Source organism: Ahaetulla prasina, chromosome 9 (genome assembly GCF_028640845.1).
Source record: "Ahaetulla prasina isolate Xishuangbanna chromosome 9, ASM2864084v1, whole genome shotgun sequence".
In the NCBI taxonomy this organism is placed as follows: Eukaryota; Metazoa; Chordata; class Lepidosauria; order Squamata; family Colubridae; genus Ahaetulla; species Ahaetulla prasina.
The window spans coordinates 25,783,374-25,811,354 of record NC_080547.1 but is presented as its reverse complement, the minus strand read 5'-3'; the positions used below and the strand labels follow the sequence as shown (position 1 = coordinate 25,811,354).

At 42.1% G+C, this 27,981-nt stretch overlaps 1 protein-coding gene and 1 long non-coding RNA gene across 2 annotated transcripts; one reads left to right on the top strand and one right to left on the bottom strand.

Moving 5' to 3' along the window:
* The first annotated feature begins 3,158 nt into the window (after positions 1 to 3,158).
* On the top strand, positions 3,159 to 8,217 carry LOC131203789 (uncharacterized). The gene is made up of 4 exons (XR_009156481.1): positions 3,159 to 4,920; positions 5,046 to 5,154; positions 5,258 to 5,394; positions 7,974 to 8,217. It is a non-coding gene; the product is annotated as an uncharacterized LOC131203789 (long non-coding RNA).
* Positions 7,930 to 27,777, bottom strand: DDX25 (DEAD-box helicase 25). The gene is made up of 12 exons (XM_058194394.1): positions 27,626 to 27,777; positions 25,976 to 26,033; positions 24,730 to 24,792; positions 22,562 to 22,697; positions 21,767 to 21,859; positions 21,083 to 21,185; positions 18,903 to 19,017; positions 16,214 to 16,391; positions 13,183 to 13,420; positions 12,007 to 12,169; positions 10,030 to 10,218; positions 7,930 to 8,014 (listed from the first exon to the last, which is right to left on the bottom strand). The coding sequence occupies exons 1-12, from the start codon at positions 27,713 to 27,715 to the stop codon at positions 7,953 to 7,955; spliced, it is 1,488 nt and encodes a 495-aa protein (XP_058050377.1). The 5' UTR covers positions 27,716 to 27,777; the 3' UTR covers positions 7,930 to 7,952.
* Positions 27,778 to 27,981: the final 204 nt, after the last annotated feature.

The following is a 27,981-nucleotide window of genomic DNA, read 5'->3' as shown; positions in this document are numbered from 1 at the left end:
CATTAGGTGTATAAGACGCATCCAAATTTTCACCCTTTTAGGGGGGAAAAGGGTGCATCTTATACTCCAAAAAATATGGTATATTGCTCAACAAGGGAAACTTGATGTACTACTGTATCTTTGTGCAGGATACAATGCAAGGATTCAGCATTCTTCTTTCTCTTCTGGAAAACAATCTGTGATTTTTAATTATTACTAATAACTTCTGATTGAAATTCATAGGGAAGAAATTCCTGCCGAGTTCTGTCATCACCTTGACGCACACCAGACTGCAACCTGTGCCTGTCGAAGCATTCTTCCTCTGCCTCCCAAATCAACAGTTGTTAATTATATCTGTTTAACTGGAGTGAATCCAAAGGGAGAAGAGGCTCATAACCAGCAGAATTAATTGGCAAAAAGAAGAGATAATTTGCCTTTCTGTCAATCGAGATGGTAGAGATTCTGGTTGGGCTTGCAAGCACAGTCAATGTCTCCGAGAAATAATGACATCAGATCTCAGAAGATCAATATGCAGGGAATTAATTAAGTCAAAATAGACAAGACAAGCGAGCTGCACCGCAGCCGTTGGTTCCCCTAAAGGTACTTCTGTCAGTGTCTGGAGACTAATGGTTGTCTTGTCTTCAGTGGGAACTTTGGTGCGATTAAACAGATAGAAAGTCTGCGGTAAGAAAAGGGCCACGCCAAGGCAGATTTGCCATGATGGCATGCCTTCTTTCTTCACTCTTTTGGGTAAATAAAACCTAGGAATTTGGAATCTAGCTTTTTTCCCCTAACAGCTCATTCTCCTCTTCTTTTGACTGCCTTAATCTGCTTGTTTAGTAAGTAATAGAAAGCAAAGCCTCCATCCAATATATTAAAAAGTTAAAATATCATTTGCAGAGCACAGATGTTATTTAGGCACTTGGAGTAAATAGAGGACCAGGACTGATTTTTTTTCAGGCCCAAGAGCTCAGTGTGAAAACAGATTAGAGGAAAATCCACCCCCTTGACTGAAATCACAAGGGCATTTTAAAAACACCGGGAGCTTCCTTGCCATCCACTGAAGCCTTAAAAGTTTCTCGGAAGATAAAAGGGCAAAATATCATGAAGTCCAGGGATATAATTAAAATGCAGACATGAAAGGGAGATCACCCTCAAGGATCAAATCATCTTGACATTGAAATAGGAGTTGGGTCTCAAATGTTCTCCTACCGATGAGAATGGGGAGAGAGGTAACCTGGATATTTTGCTCCGCCTGAGTTAATTTGCATGAGCTATCATTCACAAAGCATCTCTCTCCCTCTCTCCCTCTCTCCCTCTCTCCCCCTCTCCCTCTCTCTCTCTCTCTCCCCCTCTCCCTCTCCCTCCCTCCCTCCCTCCTTCCTTTAAAGATCATTGGGTGAGAATATGGAGAAAGACACAAATGTCTGTCCATTTATCACCAGCTGCTAAGAACTACTTTTCAAGATAGATACAGGATGAAGAAGCGTTACACAAGTTAGGACAAAGGAACTGTCATTCATAGCTGCTGGAAGAATGCAGTCACATAAATTGTGCCTCTCCTTCGCCAACAGAAAGTTCCAGCTTGGGAACATTGAGTTTTTAGTAACAGGAATCCGTTAGTTCCTCATAAATCTATCAAGTAAAGTTTAATCAGGACAGTGGTGGGTCATTTGGATGTTTCTTGAGATGATGTTGACGATGATGTTGAAAGGGATGATGTTGGCAATTATACAATACGAAGATTAAAAGCACCCATTTCAATTAGAACTGCTGACTGCATTGTATGTAAAACAATACTTATACCAGCTAAGAGCTGGAGAGCCCACAGCCATTCGAAAACAAGGATCTAAGGCACTTTTTTTCTTCAATATCCAATTTTAAAACATACATTTTGACTTTTTTTCCTGAAAAAAAAAATCTCATTTCAGTGACACTCTTATGAACAGACAAGAAACCAGCCCTGTTAGTCCATGGTAGCAAAAAACCAGGAAGAATCTGGTGCAGGTAGTCCTCAAATTACAACCACAATTATTGAGCCCAAAATTTTTATTGTTTGTGAGAAATTTGTTCAGTGAGTTTTGCCCCATTTTATGACTTTTTTTGCCACGTTTGTTAAGTGAATCACTGCAATCCTTAAATTAATAACAAGGTGATTAAACGAATATGGCTTCCCACTTGACTTTGCTTGTCAGAAGGTCGCAAAAGAGGATCACATGACCCTGGGACACTGCAACCGTCATAAATATGAGTCAGTTGTCAAACATCCAAATGTTAATCATGTTACCATGATTCAGATGCGGCAATGGACATAAGTGTGAAAAATTGTCATAAGTTATTTTTTTCAGTGCTATTGTAACTTGGAACGATCACTAAATGAACTGTTGTAAGTCGAGGACTTTCCCAACTAATAAATCTTGTTAAAAACCATCAGCTTTCATGAACTTTTGTCTTCCTTTTGCATCTTGAAACACGGACAAATCTTCCCCTTAATTCCTATATTCTCTCCACGCCATGGAGTGAATCTTTCAATTATGTTAAAATGTTGGTGTTGCACCCAACAATCGTTTCATGATTGCTGGTGGCCAATCAGGTAATTTATCCCTGTACATTATTTTTGGTTTTTTAATTTTTTCCCTTGAGCTCCCTTATCTTAATGTTTCATGACCAATAACAGACGAGTATCTTAATAAGTGTTTTAATCTTTAAGGTGCCATGCTATGCTTTGTTGTTCCTTAAAAATATAATTTCTCTCTCCCTTTTTATGCAGTGACAAGATCTGAATCCGAGACTTCCTCGTGTATTTAATAAGTCTCTTGGCTGTCCTGCTGCTTCTTCAATCATCCAAAGCAAATGTCCGTACGGGATAAGCTTAGCCATATCTTGTCCATTCCATCCGGAATTGCAGACTCAACCCTACAGCTGGTTCCAATGTTCTCCACTAACTTTATTGAATTTTTTTAAAAAAAACAATTTATCATTCCTGTTCTGCCGCAGGCCTGCTGATTAGCTACATATGACACGGGCCAATTGTGGAAATGATGCTGGCAATATAAAGGCAGGAATTGTTCAAGTAATATAGCAGGGAACTGGTGGGGGGGAGAGGGAAGGGAGATGCAGAAGTAAAGGGAAGTTGTAGGAAGAGCATAAGCATGCATGACTTAAAGAGGGTGAGTTTTTGAGCCTCTCTTTGCAATATCTTTTAAGCAGTGTTTACAACTGGGCCCATTGTTTGGTTCAGGGGAGAAACTTCTGGATATTGTGCTAAGCTACAGAAAGTGACACTATTTGGGGACAAATAGATCCACTAAGCCTTAATGCTGCTGGTGGGTTGTTTTAGCAAGTGTGATATGTCAACCCATCTAATTGTGGTTTATTCAATCAAATATGGCTAAGCCAGCTGTGTTTAGCGTAAAGAGTGCACAACTCATGTACAAAAAGCAAACTCAAAATATTTGCCATGCAGAGTGAGGAGATCTCTGAGCTGTCAGCTCCCTAGCAGCTGTTCGTTCAAATTCAGGATTCTGTTTTCATTCCAGCTGGGCAGAAGCTGGTCATGTCCAGCTGATCATATATGGCTGTCTCAGCTTGCTTCCTGCCATGTTGTGTGGGACAAACCCCCACTGGATCCATGACAATTCGCCAGGGCCAACTCACTGCAGGACAAAAGTTACATTGCGTTGGCCACCACTATGCAATCGAAACTCCACCCTTTTTACATCTGTCACAATGCACAATCAAGGGCGGAGGTTTGATTGCATGGTGATTTCCACCATGTTGATGTTTTTGACCACTTTGTGGACGTTTGGCAATGCAGGTAAGAAAGATTGGGCCTTTGAATGCATGGCTGTGGCCGCCATTTTGACTATTTTACTTCCTTTGTAGACACCCCTGAACTTGACAAATCCAGTTGTTTTATGATTCTGAAAGGGTTAACTGTATAGAAAATGAATCAAGGTCTCACCTAATGATAGGACTAGCTGTGAAGTTTCTTTCCTAACACCCTTCTTCTGACTGAGCGCTGAAGAGGTAAGATGGGAGAAGGCAGATCACAGATGGAGATGGTCCACCTTGACTGGTCTAAAGTTCCTGCAGCTTTTCCAAGCTTGGGCAGTTGAAATGGTTGTAGTGAGTTGGTACCCAGCTACACCCACATAAACTGTCCAAATTCTCAGCAATGGGCACACCGGCTGAGAAAAACCTGTAAGCTGAAATCCACCCAGCTGAAGCGTTCCAGAGTGGAGAAGATGGGTCTAAGCACAACAGTTTCGCTTGGCATATGACTTACAAAGATGTGTGACCTCAACCAGTTGTGGCTTCTTCAAAGCCGCGACTTAGCACAGTAGGTGAACGCAGCCTGGTAGAAGCAAAAGCTTAGAATATTTCATATATTTCCCTTAGCTACTCTTTTTCTTCTGGACAACTTCTTCCTTCTATTTTTCACACCACGGGAGATAGGGTTGCGCCATGCCAAACCTTTTCTAGCGATCGCATTTCCTTTTATTGCCCAATGTTCTTTCTGTGGAAAAAAGAAAGGGGGGAGGGAGAGAAATGTCCTGGGGTTTGTGTTTTTCAACCTCCCGTGCCATGTTTATTCGCAGGCCACCAATGTAGCAGGCAATTGGCTGTATCAACTGTGTGCCCTGGTGCCAATGATCCAGTTCCCCAGGGGTTGGGGCTGTGCGTAAGGAGTTATGCAAACTTGTCTCTGCAAGATTTTCAAATTGTTCTCTTTCTTCATGCCAGCTCCTGCTTCACTGCAGCAGAACTTGCATGATGCAACTCAAGTCTCCAGCTACACCTAGGAAGGACCACCACGTCCAGCAGAGCCAACGGGATCGACTTTGCATGCATTCGGATGCCAGGATCACTTTTATCTTCTGAGAAAAGCGCCGCTCAAAGTGGAACATTTTCCACGTGAAAAAATAAAGAGGGGAAAAGGTTTCCGCTTTCTGTCGCTTTTATAGCCCACACTGCCCTCGATGTGATTAAAAAGAAGCAGGAACACCATGCTGTCCTTGGGGGAAAGGATGCTCAAATAATCCTTTTCTAATTTTACTTTATAGTGGGATGACACATTTCTTAAACTGAAGTGCTGGCCAGAACAGACTAGCAGCAACCAGAATCCGTGTTTCATTTGGTGCTTGTGTTAAAATAGCAAAGAGAATGCAAGGGGTAAATACGTATTTTTGAGTATTTAAATAACATCTTGGCTGCTTCCTAAAATCTCCAGGAAATCATCCCAGAGGCCATGAAATATTTTAAATTTCTTTTTCAGAAATCAGAGTACAAGATCAAGGAATCCCCTGGAGAGAGAAAAAAACAGGCCTTGCATAGAGAAGTTTACCCATTATCTGCAAATGCAGCCTGAAAACCTCTGCACAGGCATCTGGGAACCACAAATAATTAATATAGGTAGTCCTCTACTTACAACCATTCATTTAGTCATTGTTTGGCGTTACAATGGCACTTAAAAAAGTGACTTACGACTGTTTTTAGACTTACAACTGTTGTAGCATCCCCATGGCCATGTGATCAAAATTCAGACGTATGACAGATGCCGTGTCCTGGGGTCATGTGATCACCTTTTGCAACCTTCTAAAGAACAGGTGTCAAACTTGCCGCATCACATGACACTTCACAATGCTTTCCCCATTTGCGGAGCTAGGGTGGGCGTGGCTTGCACATGATGCATTGGCCTGCACTGTTCTAAAGTCAGATTCACTTAACAACCCTGCTACTAACTTTAAAAACTGTGGCAAGAAAGGTCATAAAATGGGGTAAAATCCATTATCTCAGCAACAGAAGTTTAGGGCTCAGTTATGCTCGTAAGTTGAGGACTACATGTCTGGACTGCTAAGCAAGAAGGACCAAAGGACTGTCCATGTGTCTCTTTCTGGTTCAGTCGTTCGTCCAGTGATGCTCTGGATACCCATCAAGGTGATCTGGCATCTATTTGCTGCTATGTTCTTATTTAGAACATAACTCATAGGGCTGGATGGGACCTCAGGGGGAGGAGGAGCGTCTTCTAGTCCAGGGGTCTCCAACCTTGGCAACTTTAAGACTTGTGGACTTCAACTCACAGAATTCCTCAGCCAGCAAAGCAAAGTTGCCAAGGTTGGAGACCCCTGTTCTAGTTCAACCTCCTGCTCAAGGCAAGAGACTTTATATCAGTGGCCCCAAACCTTTTGGGCACCAGGGACCGGTTCCATGGAGAAGTTTTTCCATGGACCAGAGGGGGAGGGCATGGTTTCGCGTGCCGCCTGCATCCTGTGGATGGGGCTTCACCTGTTTGCGTGGCCCGGTTTTTGCCATGCCCAGTGCCGGTCTACAGAACCAGGGCTTGGGGACCCCTGCCTTCTACCATCCCGGTCAAATGGTTGTCCAGTCTATTTCAACAAGACATCAACAGGTAGGACTCAATCCTACATTATTTGGAGGGCAGTGTTAGAGAAAAGACGGTGGGTTTGCCTATTTTTTTCATTTAGGAAGTGAAATTTGTTGCTTATACCTACACATTATCCTGGCACGCTGTGGAAAGCTATGGAAATACAGTGCTAGGAACGGCTAAGATCCTACGCAGAGCCCTCAAATTCTCAGCCCAATGGGAGAGAATCCAAGACTAGGAAGACATTGGCCACCCATAGGAGTGAGAAGGGATTTTTTTAAAAACATACATACAGCACAAAATCTCCTTAAATCAAAATTGCTTGTAAGTCGGCTTTTAATACAAGCAGCTACTGACTCCTACAGGCAAGCAGAATAATTACCTGTTCTTATGCTCTCTTCTAAGTCACTTTATTAACTTAAACCTTAGCTCAAATCAGTGGTGAAATGTAAAATTTGTTACTACCGGTTCTGTGGGCGTGGCTTGGGGGGGGTAATGTGACTGGGTGGGCTTAGCCAACTTTTTTCTTTTACTTTTAAAAGCATTTTTTCTATAACCTCTTCGGCTGAAGAGATTGTAGAAAAAATGCTTTTAAAAGGCTCTGACAATCCCAGCTGAGCTGCACAATCAGCAGGCTTTTTTTTCTTTTAAAAGCGTTTAAAAAAATCTCTGATGATTGTGCGGTTCAGCTGGGCATGGGGGGAGGGGCAGGGATTTTTGCTACCGGTTCTCCAAACCACCTGCCGCCATCACTATCGGATCAGGTGATCCGGTCCGAACCGGGAGCATTTCACCCTCTGGCTCAAATCATGGTACAGATTTATCTCTCAAAGTCAAATATATGTATTCCGATCTGATGATACCCATGATCCTGGTACAAGTGACTACGGAATACTATCCAACTGTATGATGGAAATATTGGACATGTGGAACTAAGGCGTTTACGTAAAAACCACTTAACAGTGTGGATCGGCAAGTTCCTCCATTTTCTCAGAAAAAGAGCCCTCAAACGATTGCATACTCGTAGTCCCATCAGTGTAACAAAATGGCACCGTGCATCTAGGTAGAAAATAAGGGATTCTTGAGATTAAAGGTTTGTTAAGCTCATCGTAAGGGGACGCGGTGGCTGAGTGGCTAAGATGCTGAGCTTGTCGATCAAAAGGTCGGCAGTTCAGCGGTTCGAATCCCTAGTGATGCCTAACAGGGTGAGCTCCCGTTACTTGTCCCAGCTTCTGCCAACCTAGCAGCTCGAAAGCACGTAAAAAATGCAAGTAGAAAAATAGGAACCACCTTTGGTGGGAAGGGAACAGTGTTCCGTACACCTTTGGCATTGAGTCATGCCGGCCACATGACCACGGAGACGTCTTCAGACAGTGCTGGCTCTTCGGCTTTGAAACGGAGATGAGCACCGCCCCCTAGAGTTGGGAATGACTAGCACATATGTGCGAGGGGAACTTTTACCTTTACCTAAGCTCATCATCTGAACAATTCTATGTACCACCATAGCAGTTTGCAGAAGAAAAATACAGGAACAAGACATTTTTTCTTTAATCTGACAAAATCTCTTGTACAAAATAATACGGCTTCAGTCTTCTATTTTTTCTAGCGCTTCCATATCCTCTGGATCAAGGCGTTGGATCACGATCTCTGAAAAGAAATAAATCTGCAGCTGACTTTTTGGAAAGGCATCTAAGCCACTGAATTGCAGGAGGTACAGCTAGCCCTCCACTTACAACAGCTTGCTTAGTGACCGTTCGAAGTTTATAACAGCACAGAAAGAAGTGACTTATGACCATTTTTCACACTTATGATCGTTTGCAGCATCCACATGATCACGTCACTCACATCCGGATGTTTGACAAATGACTCACATTTATGACGGTTGCAGTGTCCTGGGGTCATGTGATCCCCTTTTGCAGTCAGACACCAGATTCACTCAGCAGCCATGTTGGTGATTTAAGAATGGCAGTGATTCACTTAACAAACATGGCAAGAAAACTCACTCAGCTGATTCCTCACTTAGCAAAATAAATTTTGAGTTCAATTGCGATCGCTGAGAACCAACTGTGCATCTTCTGAGGTTTTGTGATACAGCAGTGCCTACACTACCCTTTCTGCCTCCAAATTCTATTTTTACACCCTTCTGATTAAACGAAACTGCAAAACAAAAACACCTGTGGCTAAGGGAAGCCGTTTTCAAGAATGCCTCTATCCCTAGCAAAAATGCTGTAGGTAGGGGGAGGGTGGAGGTTTGTTCTCTGAGCTTGTGAACTGGTTTCCGAACATTTTGTTACCAGGCTAGGTAGCATCTTCAGTCGAGTTTAGGGGATGTCAGTGTTGGCGTTCTGCTTATAAGGGCTTTGTGTGGTCAGTGGGTCTTGTGATGGGAAGATCGCGTCAGGTGAGGTCCTTATGATGGATCTAGTGATAGGTCTTGTCATGGGTCACATCAGATGAGGATCTTGTCATGGGTCTTGTGATGGATCAGAACAGTGGTGGAATTCAAAAATTTTCTTTACCGGTTCTATGGGCGTGGCTTGATGGTCATGTGACCGGGAAAACCAACTATCACTCTTTACACAAAAATAACACAAAAGCTACACAACTGACTCACACACAATGCAAAAGCAGCTGGACTTCACACAAAAGCGGCCCCTGCAACAAGCAGGAACCTCACAGAGTCACAGAGAGCTCAAACACAAACTTATCACACTTTACACAAAAATACCGGTTTGGGCAATAGGTAGTAAAAAAAATGCTTTAAAAGGTAAAAAAAAAGTTCCGAGGATTGCGCGGCACAGCTGATTGTCACAGCTGATTGTTGGAACCTTTTTTAAAACTTTTTTTAAGCATTTTTCCTATTTGCCAGAACCGGTAGTAAAAAAATGCTTTAAAAAAGTAAAAAAAAAAAGTTCAGACGATCAGCTGTGCTGTGCAATCCTTGGAACTTTTTTAAAAAAAAAATTTTAAAGCATTCTTTTACTACCAGTTGGGGGAACCAGTAGCATTTTCACTACCGGTTTAGGCGAACCGCCCCGAACCGGTAGCATTTCACCCCTAGATCAGATGTGGAACACATCAGGAAAGGGTCTTGTGATGAATGTAGTGATAGGTCTTGTGATGGGTCATATCAGGTGAGGGTCTTGTGATGGAACAGATGTGGAACACATCAGGTGAGGACCTTATGGTGAGTTTTTTGATAGGTGAGGTGTGAGTCCTCTGTAGCAGGGGTCTCCAACCTTGGCAACTTTAAGCCTGGTGGACTTCAACTCCCAGAACTCCCCAGCCAGCAAAGCTCCCAAAATTCTGGGAGTTGAAGTCCACCAGGCTTAAAGTTGCCAAGGTTGGAGAACCCTGCTCTGTAGGCCTTCTAAGAAATTCAGAGGGTGCATTGCTATAGACAATGATGTGTTTGAGAGAGGTCCACCTGCTCAGATAAATGGCTACTTGATTTAAGGTGAATATTAAGAATTATTGTCAAATTAAAGGTAGGTGATTCCATCTCTTTGTGGCTCTGATCTTCCAAGCACTGCAGCCTTCAGAGTTTCCCGGTCTACAGCTCTGATGCAAACTAAAAGCAGAGGAAGCTTCTGACTTAATGTTTACATTTTGGATTGCCCAACCTTGTGGGGTTTCTGGCCCAGGGAACGTATCACACTCACGGAAGTGATCCTGGATTTCAAACAGAAGAGGTAAGTTTTTCCTTTCCACCATATTGAACGCCAGACCCTTCTTTCCAAAGCGGCCGGTTCGACCGATGCGGTGGAGGTAGGCCTCGAAGTCAGGCCCCCGGAACACTGTTGTAGGCAAGGTAAAGTTGACCACGATGGTGACCTGCATCACGTCAATGCCTAGGGGGAAATATAAACAAAGAGGATTCTGGGTGGCTGACCTGCCTGGACAGCAGCAGGAAAAACCAGGGCGTCATGCAGGGGTGAAATCCTCCCGGTTTGGACTGGATCGCCGGATCTAGGTAGCGATGGCGGCGGGTGGTTCGGAGAATGCTTTTAAAAGTAAAAAAAAAAAGCCTCTGATGATCGCGCGGCTCAGCTGGGATTGTCAGAACCTTTTCAAAGTATTTTTTCTACTATCTCTTCGGCCGAAGAGGCTGTAAAAAAAAAAAAAGCTTTTAAAGGGTTCTGGTGATCAGGCAACTCAGCTGGGATCGCCAGAGGAGTCTTTTAAAAGCTTTTAAAGGGTTCCAACGATCCCAGCTGAGTTGCCTGATCATCAGAGGCTTTTAAAAGCATTTTTTACCACCTCTTCAGCCAAAGAGGTTGTAGAAAAAATGCTTTTAAAAGTAAAAAAAAAAAGGTTGGCCACCCAGTCACATTAACCCCCCTTCCACCAAGCCACACCCACAGAACCAGTAGTAACAAATTTTACATTTCACCCCTGGTGTCATGGCGTCATCGGAACCCAGTTCAGGAGGAGGAGGAAGTGTTGGGATGGCACGTCTCCCTTGGAACGCTTGGAGAGGCCAGGGCCTGAGGACGATGCTCATAGACATAGGTAGGGATCGGCTGTAGACAGGCAGTGGTGCCAAGAGGCAGCAGATCAGGGGTGAAATGTAAAATTTGTTACTACTGGTAATGTGGGCGTGGCTTGGTGGGGGGGTAATGTGACCGGGTGGGCGTGGCCAACTTTTTTTTTTCACTTTTAAAAGCAAGTTTTCGGCCAAAGAAAAAATGCTTTTAAAAGTTTTTTTTTAAAAACCAACTCTGATGATCGCGTGGCTCAGCTGGAAATGGGTTGGGGGAAGCAGGGATTTTTGCTACCGGCGAGTTTTGCACCACCATCGCTACCGGATCAGGCAATCCAGCCCGAACCAGATGCATTTCACCCCTGCAGCAGATCCCCTCTGATGAAGAACAGCTGCCTCCCCCACTCAATCCGAGAGCAGAGAGAGTAGAGCAGAGGCCAGCTCGAAGGAAGGCTGCAAGGCTACTCAGGAGTAGGTCGCCCCGCCCCTCCTCACAAGAAACACCTGGTATGTTGACTTAAGGAGAAGTGGGGGAGGGAGGAGGAGTAGGAGTTCATCTTTGTCAAGAGCAATTGTTTCCTTTGGCTTTCACTGCCCCAACTTTGGAAAATTTATTTTATTTTATTTTATTTTATTTTATTTTTTTATTTATATATTTATTTGTCACAACAGTATATATAAGCATAAGCATGAAATAACTATACAATATATAAGCATATATATAAGCATAAGTATGTAATAACTATATGAATTTGGATACAATCAAAGGGAACATTAGGACAGGAATGGTAGGCACGTTGGTGCTCTTATGCACGCCCTTACAGACCTCTTAGGAATGGGGTGAGGTCAATAGTAGATAGTTTTTGGTTAAAGCTTTGGGGATTTTGGGAAGAGACCACAGAGTCTGGTAGTGCATTCCAGGCATTAACAACTCTGTTACTGAAGTCATATTTTCTGCAATCAAGATTGGAGCAGTTCACATTAAGCTTAAATCTATTGTGTGCTCGTGTATTGTTGTGATTGAAGCTGAAGCAAAGCTGGCTGAGGAACTCTGGGAGTTGAAGTCCACAAGTCTTAAAGGAGCCAAGTTTGCAGACCCCTGGCCTAGGCGACCTGGGTCATAAGACAGGGAGAGCTTCAGCTACTAGAACTATACCTCTGGCGCAGATGTTGGTTGTGATGAGGACTTTGAATTTCCCATCACGGAACTGCTGGATCACCTCTGCCCGCTGGTCAACTGTCAGTTCCCCGATCAGCAGGGACACTTGGTGCCCATCATCTCTTAGGGCATGGTACAGCCATTTAGCATTGTAACGCGTCTGTCAAAAATGTACAAGAAAGGAGAATGGCAACAAAGGGAAGCCCTGGAATAGACGGTCCACCGGTTGCATGTTTGATGTACTGTAAGTATTCCTTTACAACCCACCCAACAGAAACAGGTTTCAGGACGCAATAAATAAAAACACGGAACCCAGGAAGCCACTTACTACAGCGACTCACTCTTCTTTCTTCTTCTGTATCTCGTGGCATTTCTCAACGTCAATATAAACCAACTGAAAATGCTATTCCCTCTTTGGCTGCTTGGTAGCTGATGGGAATGTCCCAGATGTAGTGGTGAGACATCTGCAGGAAGATGCCTGAATGCAGCCCAATGCTGGCCAGATGTAACGGGCAGAAGAAAAGAAGGAACAGGAAGAAAAGCTGCTACCAAGACAATGCTTGGATAACAGAAACCCGAGCCAGGAAATGAACTGTAACGTCTACAGGTAGTCCTTGACTTACAGCAGTTCGTTTAGTGACCGTTTGAAGTTACAACAGCATTGAAAAAAGCGACTTATGACCATTTTTCACACTTAGGACTGTTGCAGCATCCCCATGGTTACGTGATTTACATTTGGATCCTTGACAATTGACTCAGATGTATGACGGGGGCAGTGTCCCAGGGTCACGTGGATCACCTTTTGCAAGCTTCTGACAAACAAAGTCCATAGGGAAGCCAATTCACTTAACAGCCACGTTACAAACTTAACTGCAGCGATTCACGTAACAATTGTGGTGCGAAAGGTCGTAAAATGGGGCAAAATTCCTTAACAAATTATGTTCATTTAGCCACATAAACTTTGGGCCCAATTGTGGTCATAAGTCAAGGACTCCCTGTACAAAAGTCTCAGATAAAACCCTCCCTGGTTCTATGGAGGGAGAGGCAAAGCACTTTCAGACTTGCAAGGTTTTATCGCCCTCCTAACTTTATCATAAAAGCAGAACTGGGCTGCAGGACTTTGGGTTCCTAGAATGGTTTTTACCTTAAAGGGAGGACCACAGAGCACCTTACCTGGCAGAAAATGATGGCCTGGCCGATGGTGATGCTGCCATAGATGTTGCACAGGGCTCTGAATTTCTCTTCCTTCTTCTCACACTCAAAATAATACTGCCGGATATTGCTGAGGGTCAGCTCTTCTCGGCGGAGCTTAATGATGTTGGGCTCAGGGATGATGCGCTGGGCAAACTTTAGTACAGGCTCCTCAAAGGTTGCAGAGAAGAGAAGCAGCTGGCAATCTGGAGACAAAGCTCTATGGGAAATTTTTTAAAGAAAGAAGAGTTCCAACATATAGGAATGAAAGGAGCCGATATTAAATACCCAAAGAAACCATTCTGCATCGGCCCTTGGCCAATCTTCCCATAAAGGAAGGAACTTATTTCAAAGAACCTGCAGCTCAAGTGATTTTACACGCATGAGGTTTCCAGATTTGATCTTCAGTGCTTCCAACGACAGAAAATTGCTCATCAGCACAGACCTGCAAGGCAGAATTGGGACAACTCGCCGTAGCCAACTCACTGCAGGACAATTTAACAATTCCATTTAATTATTTAAAATAAATAAATAAATATTTTGATTTTTGCCATTCACGTTTCATTCTGTCCCTCCTTTTGAATCCTTTCTTCAATGACTCTATTCCACTGTTTCTTTGACTCTTGTCCTGCAGTGAGTTGGACGTGGGGAATTGTCATAGACCCAGGCAATATTCAACTAATAGTATTAAAGCAACAGCACTTAGACTGGTAACACTTAGACGTAGTCTAGACTTAGACTATATATATAAAGCATGCGGAAGCTTCAGTTGGTGCAAAATACAGCGGCCTGCATGGTTTTGTGCAGACTTCAGTATGTACAGGTATCACTTCTCCAGTAGGAGCTGCATTGATTGCCAATTCTGGGCACAATTCTGGTTGGCACCTTTAAAGCTCTTCATGGCTTCGGATGAGGTCAACTGAGGAACAGTCTCTTGCCAGTCACATCCATCCGACCCACTGGAGCGGGGAGGCAAGGAATGTTGCAGGGCCCATCCACAAGAAGATACATCTGGAGAGACCCAGAAGGGCCTTCTCCGTGGTGGTTCCCTCCCTCTGAACATCATCCCTCTGGAAATTAGACTGGCCCCCACTCTGAGACTCTTCCGGAAGCCCTCAAGACATGCTTTTGCCAGCGGGCCTGGGAAACCCAGAACGGGGTGGAGCCCATGAAATGGTTGGTATGAGTGTTTGTTGTTGTTGGGGTGGGGGCAGGGGTGAAAGCTAAAAATTTTCCCTACCGGTTCTGTGGGCGTGGCTTAATTGGTGGGCGTGGCTTGGTGGTCAGATGACTGGGTGGGCGTGGCCAATAACAATAAATAATAAAAATAATAAACAAAGTATAAAAAACAGTAAGAGGTATCAAAAACCAACTTTCACACTTTACACACACACACACACACACACAAAATGCCACATACAGCTTTCTGAGATTTTGTGTGTTTGTGCAGTTAGAGTGAACACTACAGAAACACACCAAATCTCAGAAAGCTGCACAAATATTTTATTTTATTATTTTATTTTATTTTATTTTATTGTGGACTTCAAATCCCAGAGTTCCTCAGCTAGCAAAGCAGGAAGTCAAAGCAAGCTTTTTTTTTTCCTTCAGTAGCTGAAGAAAAGCATGCAGTGGCAGCCGGAAAGGAGCAGTAATTATAGGTAAGTGAGGAGGGGGAATTGGCTGGGCATGGGTGGGGGCTCTTGTAAGTGGGGGCTGTTAAAAAGTGAGTTTAAAAGCCTGTGAGAATCAGGAAACTCCTCTGGGATCGCCAGAGGAGGCTTTTAAATCCTGGGGTTTTTTTCTTTTTTCCCCCCCCTTTCGGCTGAAGAGGGTTTTTTAAAAAAAACTTTAAAAGGGTTTTGATCTCTGCTCAGCCGCGCGATCATCAGAGGGTTTTTTTTTTACTTTTAAAGGCATGTTTCGTTTGAAGAAAAACTTTTAAAAGTAAAAAAAAAAAACTGCTGATGGTGCGGCTCAGCAGAGGCAGGGGGGTGGGGCCAGGGATTTTTGCTACTGGTCCTCTGAACCAGCAGCTGCCATCGCTACCTAATCGGGGGAGACAGTGCGAACCGGGAACATTTCACCCCTGGGTAGGGGTTATTATTTTAATTTCTTTTATATTGTGTTTTTATTTCCTGGAAGCTGCCTTAAGTTGTCTTGAGTGAGTAGGCAGCAATATAAATTGTCCAAATAAATATACCACTTCATACAGCCCTCTCTAAGTAGTTTATGGAGTCAGCCTATTGCCCCAACAATCTGAGTCCTCATTTTAACAACCTCAGGAGGATGGAAGGCTGAGTCAACTTTGAGCCAATCAGGATCGAACTCCTGGCAGTGGGCAGAATACTGCATTCTAACCACTGTGCTACCATAGCTCTTGAGGATGGTAATTTCATAGATCAAAGATGAGCAAAGGTCTATTCGGACTGTAGCTTCCATGATTCCTCTCTATGGGCCATGCTGGTTCAGTTGATGGCAACCAGAACTGAGTAACAACTGAAAGTCCCTACATTTTATGGTCCTGGGATAAACAGAGCAATGGTTTGTTGACTCCATGGGGGCAGAAGAGCTCTCAAATTGGAGACAGGAAGACAGTGCATAGGAAAAAAATCTGGTACAGGAATTTTAAGAGGGGCATTGTATAACTGAAGTGACCAGTGACTTGGGTGATTTTGCAGCAGATACCATGACAAACGGTAGGCATCAAAAGTTGTCGATCAACCCAGCTTCTTGCAAAGCCAAAACATCCATGCTTTTCTTCTGTATCACATGAAGCAGCATTTGTTTAATCTGAGATCTGCTTTTGCCCTGGCAAAAGAATCTTAATGATGTTCTCAATAATATAAATGGATAAATGTTTTTTTATTATTATTTACATGATCTGTATTTTTAGGACTGTCTTTTGGATGACGGGTGGCATTGAGGCAACTTGGGAAAAGTTAAATATTCAGGATGTTTAGCAGTGGAAAAGAAACTATTATTCACAAACAAAAAGAAGAAAAACATGATTTACCTCTGGATACGAACACTCTGATCCAAGAAATTCTGTTTATCGATCATGACATCTGCTTCATCCAGCACATACACTTTGATATTCTTCAGATTAAAAAGCTTTAGTTTAAAACACCAATCTAGCAGGGTCCCTGGTGTTCCAATTATTATTTGTTCTCTTATTGAAGTCCCCCTCGGAACTAAGAAAAACATATATATATGTAAAAAGGATTATCTGTGCAATGAAAAAAACTTAGAGGACTATGTAATAGTATTTTTGTGAAGTTGTTTTTCTTTAATCTCGTTCAGAATGAGGGAAATATGAAATTGAATACGCTGGATAATTAGGAACCTCAAATCAACAGAATAACAGATTGGAAGGGACCTTGGAGATCTTCTAGTCCAACCTCCTGCTCAAGCAGGAAACCATCTACTATTTCAGACAAATGGTTGTCCAATCTCTTCTTACAAACCTCCAGTGTTGGAGCACCCACAACTTCTGGCGGCAACTCATTTCACTGATTACCGTATTTTTGGAGTATAAGATGCACCTTTTCCCCCCCAAAAAAGAGGGTGAAAATCTGGATGCGTCTTAATACTCTGAATGTAGCCCTGCCCAGCTTCTCAAACGGAAGTTTCAGAGGCTGAAAAAAGCATCAGAAATGGAGCCTCAGAAAAAAAGCCCCAAATGGAGCTTAGAAGAAAAGCCCCAAACGGAGCTTCAGAAAAGAAGCTCCCAAACAGAGCTTCAGAGGCTTTTTTTCTGAAGCTGTTTTGCAGGCTTTCAGAGGCAGAAAGAAGTTTTTTCGTTTCAGAGGCAGAAAAAAAGCAAAAAAAAAAAAAAGCAAGGCACAGAGCTCACAACCAAGGAACCTGTTGCTAAAATTCACCTCTGGGAACAGCTGATTGGGGGTATTCCCGGAGGCCAATCCACCTGCCAATCAACTTTTTTCTTATTTTCCTCCCCGAAAACTAAGGTGTGTCTTATACTCTGAAAAATACGGTAATTGTTCTAGCTGTCAGGAAATTTCTCTTTAGGGTCTCCAGGCCAATTTCATACTTAAGGAAGAAATCGAAGAGAATGTTGGGCACCCTATAGGACTGCTATGAAGGCAAAACAAATGTGAGAATAAACATTATTAATCTTATTGAACCCCAAAAGAGAAGCATGCATAGCTTTTGTGCCTTCTTTTTCAAAAAGGGAGTCAGGCAAGTAGGTCTTGGTGCCATCCAGATATTTTGGAATGTCACCCACACCTAATTAGATATTCCTGGTCTGCTGGCTGAGACTCATAGGATTTATAATATTGTATGGAATATATGGCGGGAATTGTATTATCTACTCTGGACCTCACAAAAAGAAGTTTGAAGAGAATGAGTTTACACCATGGCCCTCACACTATCCCATAAGCAACTGACAAGTTCTTCTCAATATACAGTATAGGCATCTATTGGAAGTTCATTCTGACATTTCTGGAGTATGGTTAAGCCAACATTACCAAATGCCATGGTGGGATACAAATAACTAAATACTGCAATAACTAGTAGTTTAAAGTAGTTCCTAATATATTATGGTTGTAAGAAAAAGTATGATTATTTTGTATATTTATCCACAATGTATTAAATTTGTTAAAATTGTACGGTTGGCCAAGGCCATCACAACTCTGGAGTAGCTTACAATCTAAAAACCAAACTGGACATGTCTAGTCTAGTGAAAAGAACTAGGGTTGACATGATAGCAGTGTTCCAATATTTGAGGGGCTGCCACAAAGAAGAAAGGATCAACCTATTTTCCAAAGCACCAGAGGGCAGGACAAGAAGCAGTGGATGGAAACTAATCAACTAAGGAGAGAAGCAACCTAGAACTAAGAAGAAACTTCCTGACAGTTAAAACAATCAACCAGTGGAACACCTTCAGAAGTTGTGGATGTTCCAACAATGGAGGCTTTAAGAAGGGACTGGACAACAATTGTCGAAAATAGTTTAGGGTCTCCTGCTTGAGCAGGGGGTTGGACTAGAAGACTTCCAAGATCCCTACCAACTCCATTATTCTATAAATTACAGCAATATCATTCATCCAATACAGCCCCACCCCACCCAAAGATTCAGACAAATTAACATGAACACCACAGAAAATTTCCTGGTCTGAAGCAAAAATCATCTAGGTGGATGAAAAATGGAACTGTAATATTGTTCTTAGTGACTGAAAAGATTCCTACAAAATTTTAAAAAAAACCTGTGAAAGAATCCCCTATATGAAGTAGAGATGCGGTCATGAGCATGCATCAAGGGAGATCGGCAACATTGCGTTCTACAAAATAAGTTCAGGAGTATTACCATAAGGAAGAGAGGGTGGCTTTGCAGAGAGAGACCCTGACAGTCAGGATGATGGACTTTTACTTGAGGACCCAGGATCAACTAGATCTTCAGTCACGAAAATTCACTGGATGACTCTGGACCAATTATTCCTTTTCAGTCCAACCCACTTCAGAGGGTTATTGCTTAGGAGGCTGTGTTTCTTAATGTTGGCAACTTTAAGATGTTGGCTATGGAATTCTGGGAGTTAAAGTCCACGCATCTTAAAGTTGTCCAGGTTGAGAAACAGTGGATTAGGGCCAAAAACTAGAAGAGGCAGAAGATGTAACTCCAGAAGGTGATGGAGGAAAGGCAGGTTAAACATCTAGCACATAGAGTATGTAAGAAATCTTTACCTCTGTTGCCTCGAACAGCATAATTAACATTTATATTGACACAGAATCTTCCCATTTTCTCAACAACATGTCCAGTTTGAACAGCCAGTTCAAAGGTGGGAGAGAGGCAGAGGCACTTCAAGGCAAGACAAGAGAAATGCATGACTTATCTATATAGCCTGTAGCCAAATTTTAAATGTAATTTTGAACAAGAGATGCACATTTTTACATTCATTGATTCAGCTTCCTGGGGTGCTTTTTCAATTATGACTTAACTATGGAGTAATTACCATTTCCCTGAAAATAAGACCCAACCGGAAAATAAGTCCTAGCATGATTTTTCAGGATGCTCGTAATATAAGCCCTACCCCCAAAATAAATCCGTTAAAATTGTCAGCCAGATGGGTGTTGTGGTCCGCCAGCTGCCTGCAAAGCTGGCAATGGAGTCAGACAGTGATGAGGCTGAAGTGGGGCCAGGGCCATCGGGGAGTGAGGTGCGGACTCCAGAACCTCCAGAGGCTGAAAGTAGTGAGGCAGAGGAACAGGAGAAGCCTGTTCCTAATGCACACATGAGAAGAGCTGCCAGAAGGCAAGAGCAGCTCAAGCAAAGAGGACGACTCAGGAGTAGGGCCGAGAGATGATTGGCCCCTCCCACAAGGCTTAAAACAGACCAGCAACGGCGTTTGGGCTTTGCCAGAAAATCATTGGTAGCTTTGTCTTCTTCTTTGTCTACGTCTTGCATTTATTTTTGTGACTTCTGAACATTTGCCAAGAAAGACCTTTGGCAGTTTGCCTAATTGGACCAAGGTTTGCGATGGGACTGAGGAATTAGTGTTGGGAGGAATTTGCTTTAATTTAGTTGAACTATGCTGAGAATGAGTTAATTCTCAGCTGTTCGAATAAAGTTTGTTTTTTCACTGACTGAGTTTCCTCCTACCTACTTGGGCCTGGGTCACAACAGTGGGTGTATTTAGTACCGTAGTTTCCCCAGAAATAAGACCTAACCAGTAAATAAGCCCTAATGCATCTTTTGGAGCAAAAATTAATATGAAACCCTGTCTTATTTTTGGGGAAACATGAGTATGGCTAACGAAGTATCTACCTCTTATGAAATCTCTATCTCACAGCAATTGTTCCCATGTTCCATTCAAAAGGATCTGAACTGCAGCACATTCATAAAATGTGGATTATTTTGGCGCCACTCTTTGTATTTTAAGCAAGACAGACTCATATTGGAGTGAGTCTTGTGATCACACACCTGAATTCCCCCCACCTTTGCATGAAGTTCTCAACTTACAAGAGTTATTTTAGTGATAGTGCAAAGTTACAATATCACTGAAAAAAGTGACTTATGACCATTCTTGACATTTGCAACCATTCCAGTATTCTCCATAGTTACATGATCAAAATTTATTTATTATTTATTTATTTATTTTTTCAAATTTGGATGTTTGGCAACTACTCACATTCATGACTGTTACAGTATCCCAGGGTCATGTGATCCCCTTTTGCGACCTTGTGGCAAGCAATGGGGAAAGTCAGATTCACTTAACAACGGTGTTACTAAATTAACAACTGTGGTGATTCACTGAACAATTGTGGCCCATATGTTCGTAAAATGGGGCAAAATTAACAAATGTTTCACTTAGCAACAAAAATTTTGGCCTCAATTGTGGTCGTAAGTCAAGGACTACCTGTACTTTCCTGACTGGTTACCCATTGACTAAATATGTCCTTGAACTTGTAAAAGATTTTTGCTGTTTCTATATGAACAACTCTAGAGCAAATTTTTTAAAAAGGCAGATATTACCTGAGTAAGTTTCTCACTCACACCTTGTTTTTTTAGCAGGCAATTTTGGAAAGCATTTTGAGATCAACTGTCTGTGTGTATGGGTGTGTTTGTGTGTATGAGTTGAATTGGTCCAATAAAATAATATTTGGATGAATTGTTTCATCACTGCCCACATAGCTAAATTCCTTAAATGTGTGCCAAAAAAGCAAGGAATTAAAATTTGAGTGGAAAGTATTTTTTTTTTAAAAAAACCTCAGATTATAAAGCTTTTGCTATCATATTTTTCAGGCAAGGAAAGGCACAGAAGCAGTCTTACTCGAGCTAAGGCCAAAAGTTCTGCTCACAGAACAGCATTGGTGAACTGTCCTTGAAGAAAGCAGCAAGGTTTGAGCAAATCAGTGACTTTTACCTGTGGAAATTCCTTCTTTGGGTCTGTTCTGCTCAGCATAGCCAGAACAAATGCAGCTGTTTTGCCAGTCCCTGACTGACTTTGTGCTATAAGATTTTGGGGTCTGAAATACAAAATTACTTCATTAACATTTGTGCAAATAGAGAGCAACTGACCAACGAGAGAAAAAGAAATGAAACCATTCCAGGATTTCTTTTTAAACAGACAAAAAATAAAGTGGAAAGGGCATTTAAATAAGGAGAACCAGGAGAACATTACATAAAACCAAGCCTGAAAGACTAAGAAAAGATACAATAATAATAACAATAATATATTAAAGTATACAATTTCAAAGGATGAACAAAACTGAATAAGCTGACAAGATTTCTGCAACAGGACTGTCATATGTAAAGCAAACATAAATCTCTGGATTGTTTTGGAACAATACCTCATCATCACCGCAGCCCCATCCAGAAAAAAGCTGTTTTGCTCATTAGAACCCCAAAGTCTCGTCAATCAGTTCAGCATTCTTTTTATACAATTACCATCTTTGACACCCCAAGAAAGAAATGCAATAGTTCAGCTTCAAGGCAGATAAACTGAGATTCCCATCAGATTCAATCAGCTAATAGACGTCACTGCCTAATTGATATGGGGTTTTCCTGAGCAAGCAAGGTCCTCCTAATTTCTTTTAAAGCAACTTACGGATCAGCAAGCATAATTGGCAGTGCGGATTCCTGTATCTTGGATGGCCTGTTAAAACCCATGCCATAAATACCTTGCAATAGTTCTGGCTTCCTGTCAAAACAGCAAGAGGTTCAAATGTACTGCTGAACAATTAATAACAATTCATAACATTGTTATTGTTATTAATAATAATTAAGAATGAATGCATCAAGGTAAATGACTTGGAAATTCTTTTAATGTTATGTATTGCTTTATCATTAAAAAATAAAATACAAACAGTAAAACAAACAAAATGAAACAAAAATAAACATTTATTCAACCCTAACAACAAAAAAGAAAAATAATAGTGTACAAAAAAAAAAAAAGAGAGAGGAAAAAGTGATCAATTAAATTTAACATTCAACATGTAGGATCCACCCTGGCTGATTGCTGAAAGAAAAGAAAAGGCAGTAAATTCATATATTTATGAATTCATATATATGAATTTGCTACTTTTTCTTTTTGTTGTTGTTGTTAGGGTTGAATGTATATTTTCTTTTGTTTCATTTTGTTTGTTTTACTGCTCTTTCTTTTCTTTCTCTCTCTATGTATCTATCTATACATACACACACACACACACACACACGTACATATACTTATATACATATGAAGAAAGTAGAAAAAACAGTCAACGTTAAGCTGAACAATATACTAATCTTCAAATCCCTCGGTTAACAATCTATTATATATTATAGACCGCTTTATAAGAGACTGGAATCTGTTTGTGGACTTTCTATGTGCTAAATATAATGATTTGGAAATCCTATTACTCACAAATGCAAGTTTTCGAAGGTGTTTACAGAAAACAGTGGCGATTTGGGATCCCGTTGTAGAATCTCCACATGATGACTCGATTCCACAAGAGACGTCCGGATCAGCTTATTCAGGAGAGACATTTCTGCCACACTCACTGGGTAAAGTGAGAAAAATAAACTAGTGAAGCATTTTGCTGAAAAAAAATGGACTCGGAAGCCAAGAGGGTGCTGCTTATACCCTCTACCGATAGAACACACCTAAGGGAAGACCTTTCTTTTCAAACTGCCTGGACAGTGGCTTTTTCACCAGGCTATAGGCAAAATTGTACCAACTGAAAAGTACTGGTGCTTGATATTTCTTGTACTGTTCCAGTTTCTATTCCTTTCCCATTATATCAGCTGGATTATAAGCCACATATGCAGGTGCCTTAAATGCCACAGCAGAAAAGTCAGCCTGCTGAATAAAAATGGGCTTCTTTAATTGGAGAAGAATGAACTGAAACCATTTCAACTTCTAATCTTATTAGAACTTCAACTTATTAGAAATCTCAGTGTACTAAATCAGGGGTCTCCAATCTTGGCAACTTTAAGACTTGTGGACTTCAACTGCCAGAATTCCTCAGCCAGCAAAGCTGACTGAGGAATTCTGGCAGTTAAAGTCCACAAGTCTTAAAGTTGCCAAGATTGGAGACCCCTGTACTAAATGGATGTCCTCATCAATGTAAAACTTTGGCAGCCAGCTTTTCTCTGGGGGATGGGGGGGGGGAGAGAATCTATCAATCACCAGAAAATGAACTAAGCATCAAGTGGAATTGCATTTGTATATGCATTTCCATTTCATCTTTGGCAGGAAGACAATAGGGACTGTTGGTCAGCAGGTAAGGAAGGGTTAATCTGTAAAACTTGAATAAATACTGCCTTGGTATATGGACTCAGCTGTATACAGATTACCCAGTTTATGCAGACATACATGTTGGTCTGCATAAACTGGGTAAGGATGTACAGCTGAATACAGATGGACTCTGGTTAATGACCATTCCTTTATCAACTGTTCGAAGTTATCGCAGCACCAAACAGATTGTACAATAGCTATGTCCGGTCCCTGAAGTTACGGCCATTGCAACACCCTCACTGTCATATGACCAAATTTCGGATGTTTGGCAGCTCACCTGCACTTAGGGCAGGGGTCTGCAAACTTGGCTCTTTTAAGACTTGTGGACTTCAATTCCCAGAGTTCCTCAGCCAGCAAAGCTGAGGAACTCTGGAGTTCACAAGTCTTAAAAGAGCCAAGTTTGCAGACCCCTGACTTAGGGCCACAAGGGGCTTCGACTGCCCCCAACCTCTGTCCTTTTGCCCACCCTCACTCTGCCATCACCATCTTCTTCCTCACGCATGTTGTCCACAATGGATGGTTTTTTTATTGCCACATATGGGATGTAAAGACTGGTTTCTGGTAAAAAAATGTTGTTAAATCCTTGCCTGGTGACTGCAGGTTGCTGCAAAAGGTCGTAAACGTGGGCCAGTTCCCAAGCTCTGAAATGCAATCATGTGACTTTGGGGAGGGGTGGAGGGGATGCCTAACTTCAAATCCAGGTTGTAAGTACAGGTAGTCCTCAACATACAACAGTTCACTTAGTGACTGAAGTGATGAAAACAACTGACAAAAGTGAGTTACAATTATTTTTCATGCTTATGACCATTGCAGCATCCCCATGGTCACGTGATCAGAGTTCAAATGCCTGGCAAACTGCTTCATATTAATGACAGTTGTTGTGTCCTGGGGGTCATGTGATCACTTTTGCAATCTTCTGACAAGCAAAGTCAATGGGAAAGTCAGATTCACTTAACAACAGCGTTACTAATTTAATGCAGGGATTCACTTATCAACCGTGGCAAGAAAGGTCATAAAATGAAGCAAAAATCATGTAACTATCTCGCTTAGCAACAAAAATGTTGGGCTCAATTGTGGTTGTAAGTCAAGAGCTTACCTGTATTCATGGGGAGGTCTCTTATAAGTGACTGGTCGTTTAACGGGGGGGGGGCGGGGAGGCACTTTGGAATACGTAGGAATATTTGATTCCCAGGAAAAGTGCCCACAATCTGAAGAGATCCAATCCAGACATCGGCATACTCTTTCAATCATAGCTAGGGCTAACTACAGCTTCCCATCATCCATAATGATCCTACCTCTGTCATCATCCTTCTCATCCTGTTTCTCCATGATCGCATTGTTCCTCCTAACGACACATCCTTAAAAGGAATTTTCCAAACATTTTTAGATTGGACCATGCTATTTTTTTAAAAAACTTAAATATAGCTAAGAAACATTTCAAGTCCAATTTAGAGATTTATGGTTCTGGAGGATTTTTTTTAAAAAAATAGTATGAATTAACTTACAGACCCATTCAGAACTTCATTCCAAAGAAGGGATGGGAGGAAAACAGGGCATCTGCTACATTAAACCATGACTTGCTTCATTGTGATTTAATTAATAAAACAAACTTTACAATAAATTTTAAAGAATGTCTTGTAAACCTATTGGAAAAGATTGGATCAAATGGTTTCCTTCCAGCTCTTATATTCCATGGTTTTATGAGAATGAATGGGTTCAAAATAAAATCAATCCATTTGGGGGCCATTTGAAACACATGCACACATATTCTGGTACCTGCAGTAGAAGTCATCTATAATACTTGGATGGACAACCAATAGTTCTCAGATCACAAGCTGAGACCCACTGATCTGGACAAATGCAGATCAATACAAAAATATTAAAACAGTACAGTTTTGGTTAATAGCGTAAATCAGTGGTTCTCAACATTTTCTTCACCAAAGCCTCCCTTCAAATACCTTTTGTGGCCATGGACTACCAAGACCTAATTCAAGATTTAAATCATAACACTTCTTCAAGCCTTTGCAGACCCCGTGACAACCACACACTGTGGAACCAGGGGTCTATGGACCACAGGTCCAGTACTGCTGTAAATAATAAGCAATGAGCTCCGGATATCATCAGATGAATACACATCACTTAGATCAGTGGTCCCTACCACTGGGCCACAGACCAGTACCAGTCCTGGACTACTAGGAACCAGGGCACACGAGTGGCAGGCGAGCAAGGGAAACTTCATATGTGCATGAAATCATTCTCTCCCCCCCTCCTCCCTCCCCCCCCATTCATGGAAGACAATTTTTCTTCCGAAACCGGTCCCTGGTGCCAGAATGGTTGGGGACTGCTAACTTAATATCATCATACCAACATATGCAGGGGACTAATAATCTTCCTTGAAAGTATTGGTATATGATGATTTATAAATTGATGCCTTATAACTTAGCAATTCAAATACTTCTCGGATGCATTATTAGGGCACACAGTTTAGGAAACAGTGCTGTTGTGGTCTTTAAACAGTAAGTACCCAAACTCATCTCTTACCTGTCCCTGAGAAAGGCTGAGGATGTTGAAGTCTTCCAGGGAGGCTTGGCCTGCAAAGCTATGAGCACAAAAGGCAGACAACAAACCATCTGAGACTCAGTAGTTCTACACAACCAATCTGATACCAATGTGCTACAGTGTAATTTAACCACGGTTAGCTAATAATTAAACTTGTATGCCAACCGATTCTCAACAAATCTGATAATAGATGGTAGATGGGTGTAGATGGATGATACAGAGACTGGTAATGGTGTTGTGGTTGAGGTATTGTGTGAATAATGGAGAAAGTTCTACACTTCTAAGCCCAAGAAAAAATTGGAGATAAAGACAAGTAAAATTCAAGAAAAGTAGGAATGAGATGAAGGGATTGGAAAAGTACCAAGCTGTGTATAAGAGAGGGATTGGCATATCTACTTATCTGCTAAATATCTACTTATGCCAGCAATGGAGGAACAGGCATAGCACTTGGTGTGAGATAATCAGAAAGAACCAGATAAAGGAGAATTCAGATATTGATAAAAAAAGAAATTGAGCAAAGAGAAGTCCTGGTAGGAAACTGATGAGTTTATGACCAAAAGGTTTGGGCAACTGGAAAAAAAAAGTTCTGCTGGATCATATCTACTTTGGAATAGTAGAATATAGAATATATTCACAAACAAAATTGTCCACACAACAGTTAAGTATATCGTAACAAAAAAAGCAGATAAACAAACATTAGTCCATAAATACATAAGGAATTAAGGAATGAGATAAAGAAAAAAAAATGCAGCCACATCTAGTTTATACTGATGTAAAGCTCTCAACTATTTCCTACAAACCTTGCCTCACACCTTGCCTTTTGTTTTTAAACTTTTCTCCTCTCTTTTGTTCAGGATTTGATCAACTCCATCCAACTACAGTTTTCTTGATGTTTATTTCAGTAGTTCTGGGTGGCTTATACTTTAAAAAGCAAGACAATATAACATCCTAAAATATTGTGTATGTCAGGGAGTGCGGGAACCACATACATGATACTCTATAGAACTTCCCACAAGGGACCAGCGCCTACTCTACTCCCCAAGGCCAGGAAACAGACAGGTTTTTCATTATTCCGAGATCTTTATAATATCAGAATTGGAGCCATGTGAATCTATCTCTCCAGGGATATTGCTTTAGAAGACAAACATCAAAATGGAGAAGTAGAGGAGGCAATGACAAAAAAATGGTAATATAGAGGGGAAAAATAATCCTCACTGAGAATGCTTTGGTGGGGGGGAAAAAACCCATAAATGAACGAGAAAGTCTTCAAGGGAAGACCCATACTTTTAAGTTGCCAATTTGAACCCCCTTGGATACTCTATATCTGGCAGGCCAGCCACTGAAGTTGAGAATTTAGCCCCAATCCAGTCAGTTGCTTTCAACCCACCACTAGGGAGCACCCACAGAAGCGCCTCTGGGCATGTGCAAAGATCACCTTTTGTTCCCCCACCGTTATTCAGGATGCGGCTATGAGGGGAGGCCTTCGGGAAGGCGCTGTGTGTGTTTGTGTTTGTGTTTGTGTATGTGTGTTATGTGGTGGTGGTGGGGGAAGGCAAAGGCCTAGAGGGAAGAGGGAACTCTCTGATCGGGGCTCCGGGGTGCCAGAAGCTCCGTCCCTCGCCTGGCTCTTACGTTGTTTTCCACATGCCCGGGGTGCCCCATGGGCATCCCCCCAAGCCCCATCGCTAAGTAAATCGGCTTCTCCCACGTCTTGCCCTCCATGCTGAGGGCGACCCAGCGGCTGGGCCGCAAACAGGCCGGCAACGATCACGGTTCGAGGGCGCGACGGCTCACTATTTATAACCGCCGGAATGGGACGGAGCGACCGCGCTGTTGCTATGGAAATCACGCAAAGGGGCGGGGCCTCCTCACGTGCCCCGCCCCGCCTGCCTGCCTGCCTACAGATTGCCGAGGGGCGCCTGTTTTAGAAACACTGGTACGTAAAATTCTTGACGTTCTGCGGCAGGCCACGCAGGGGCTGGAAAGAC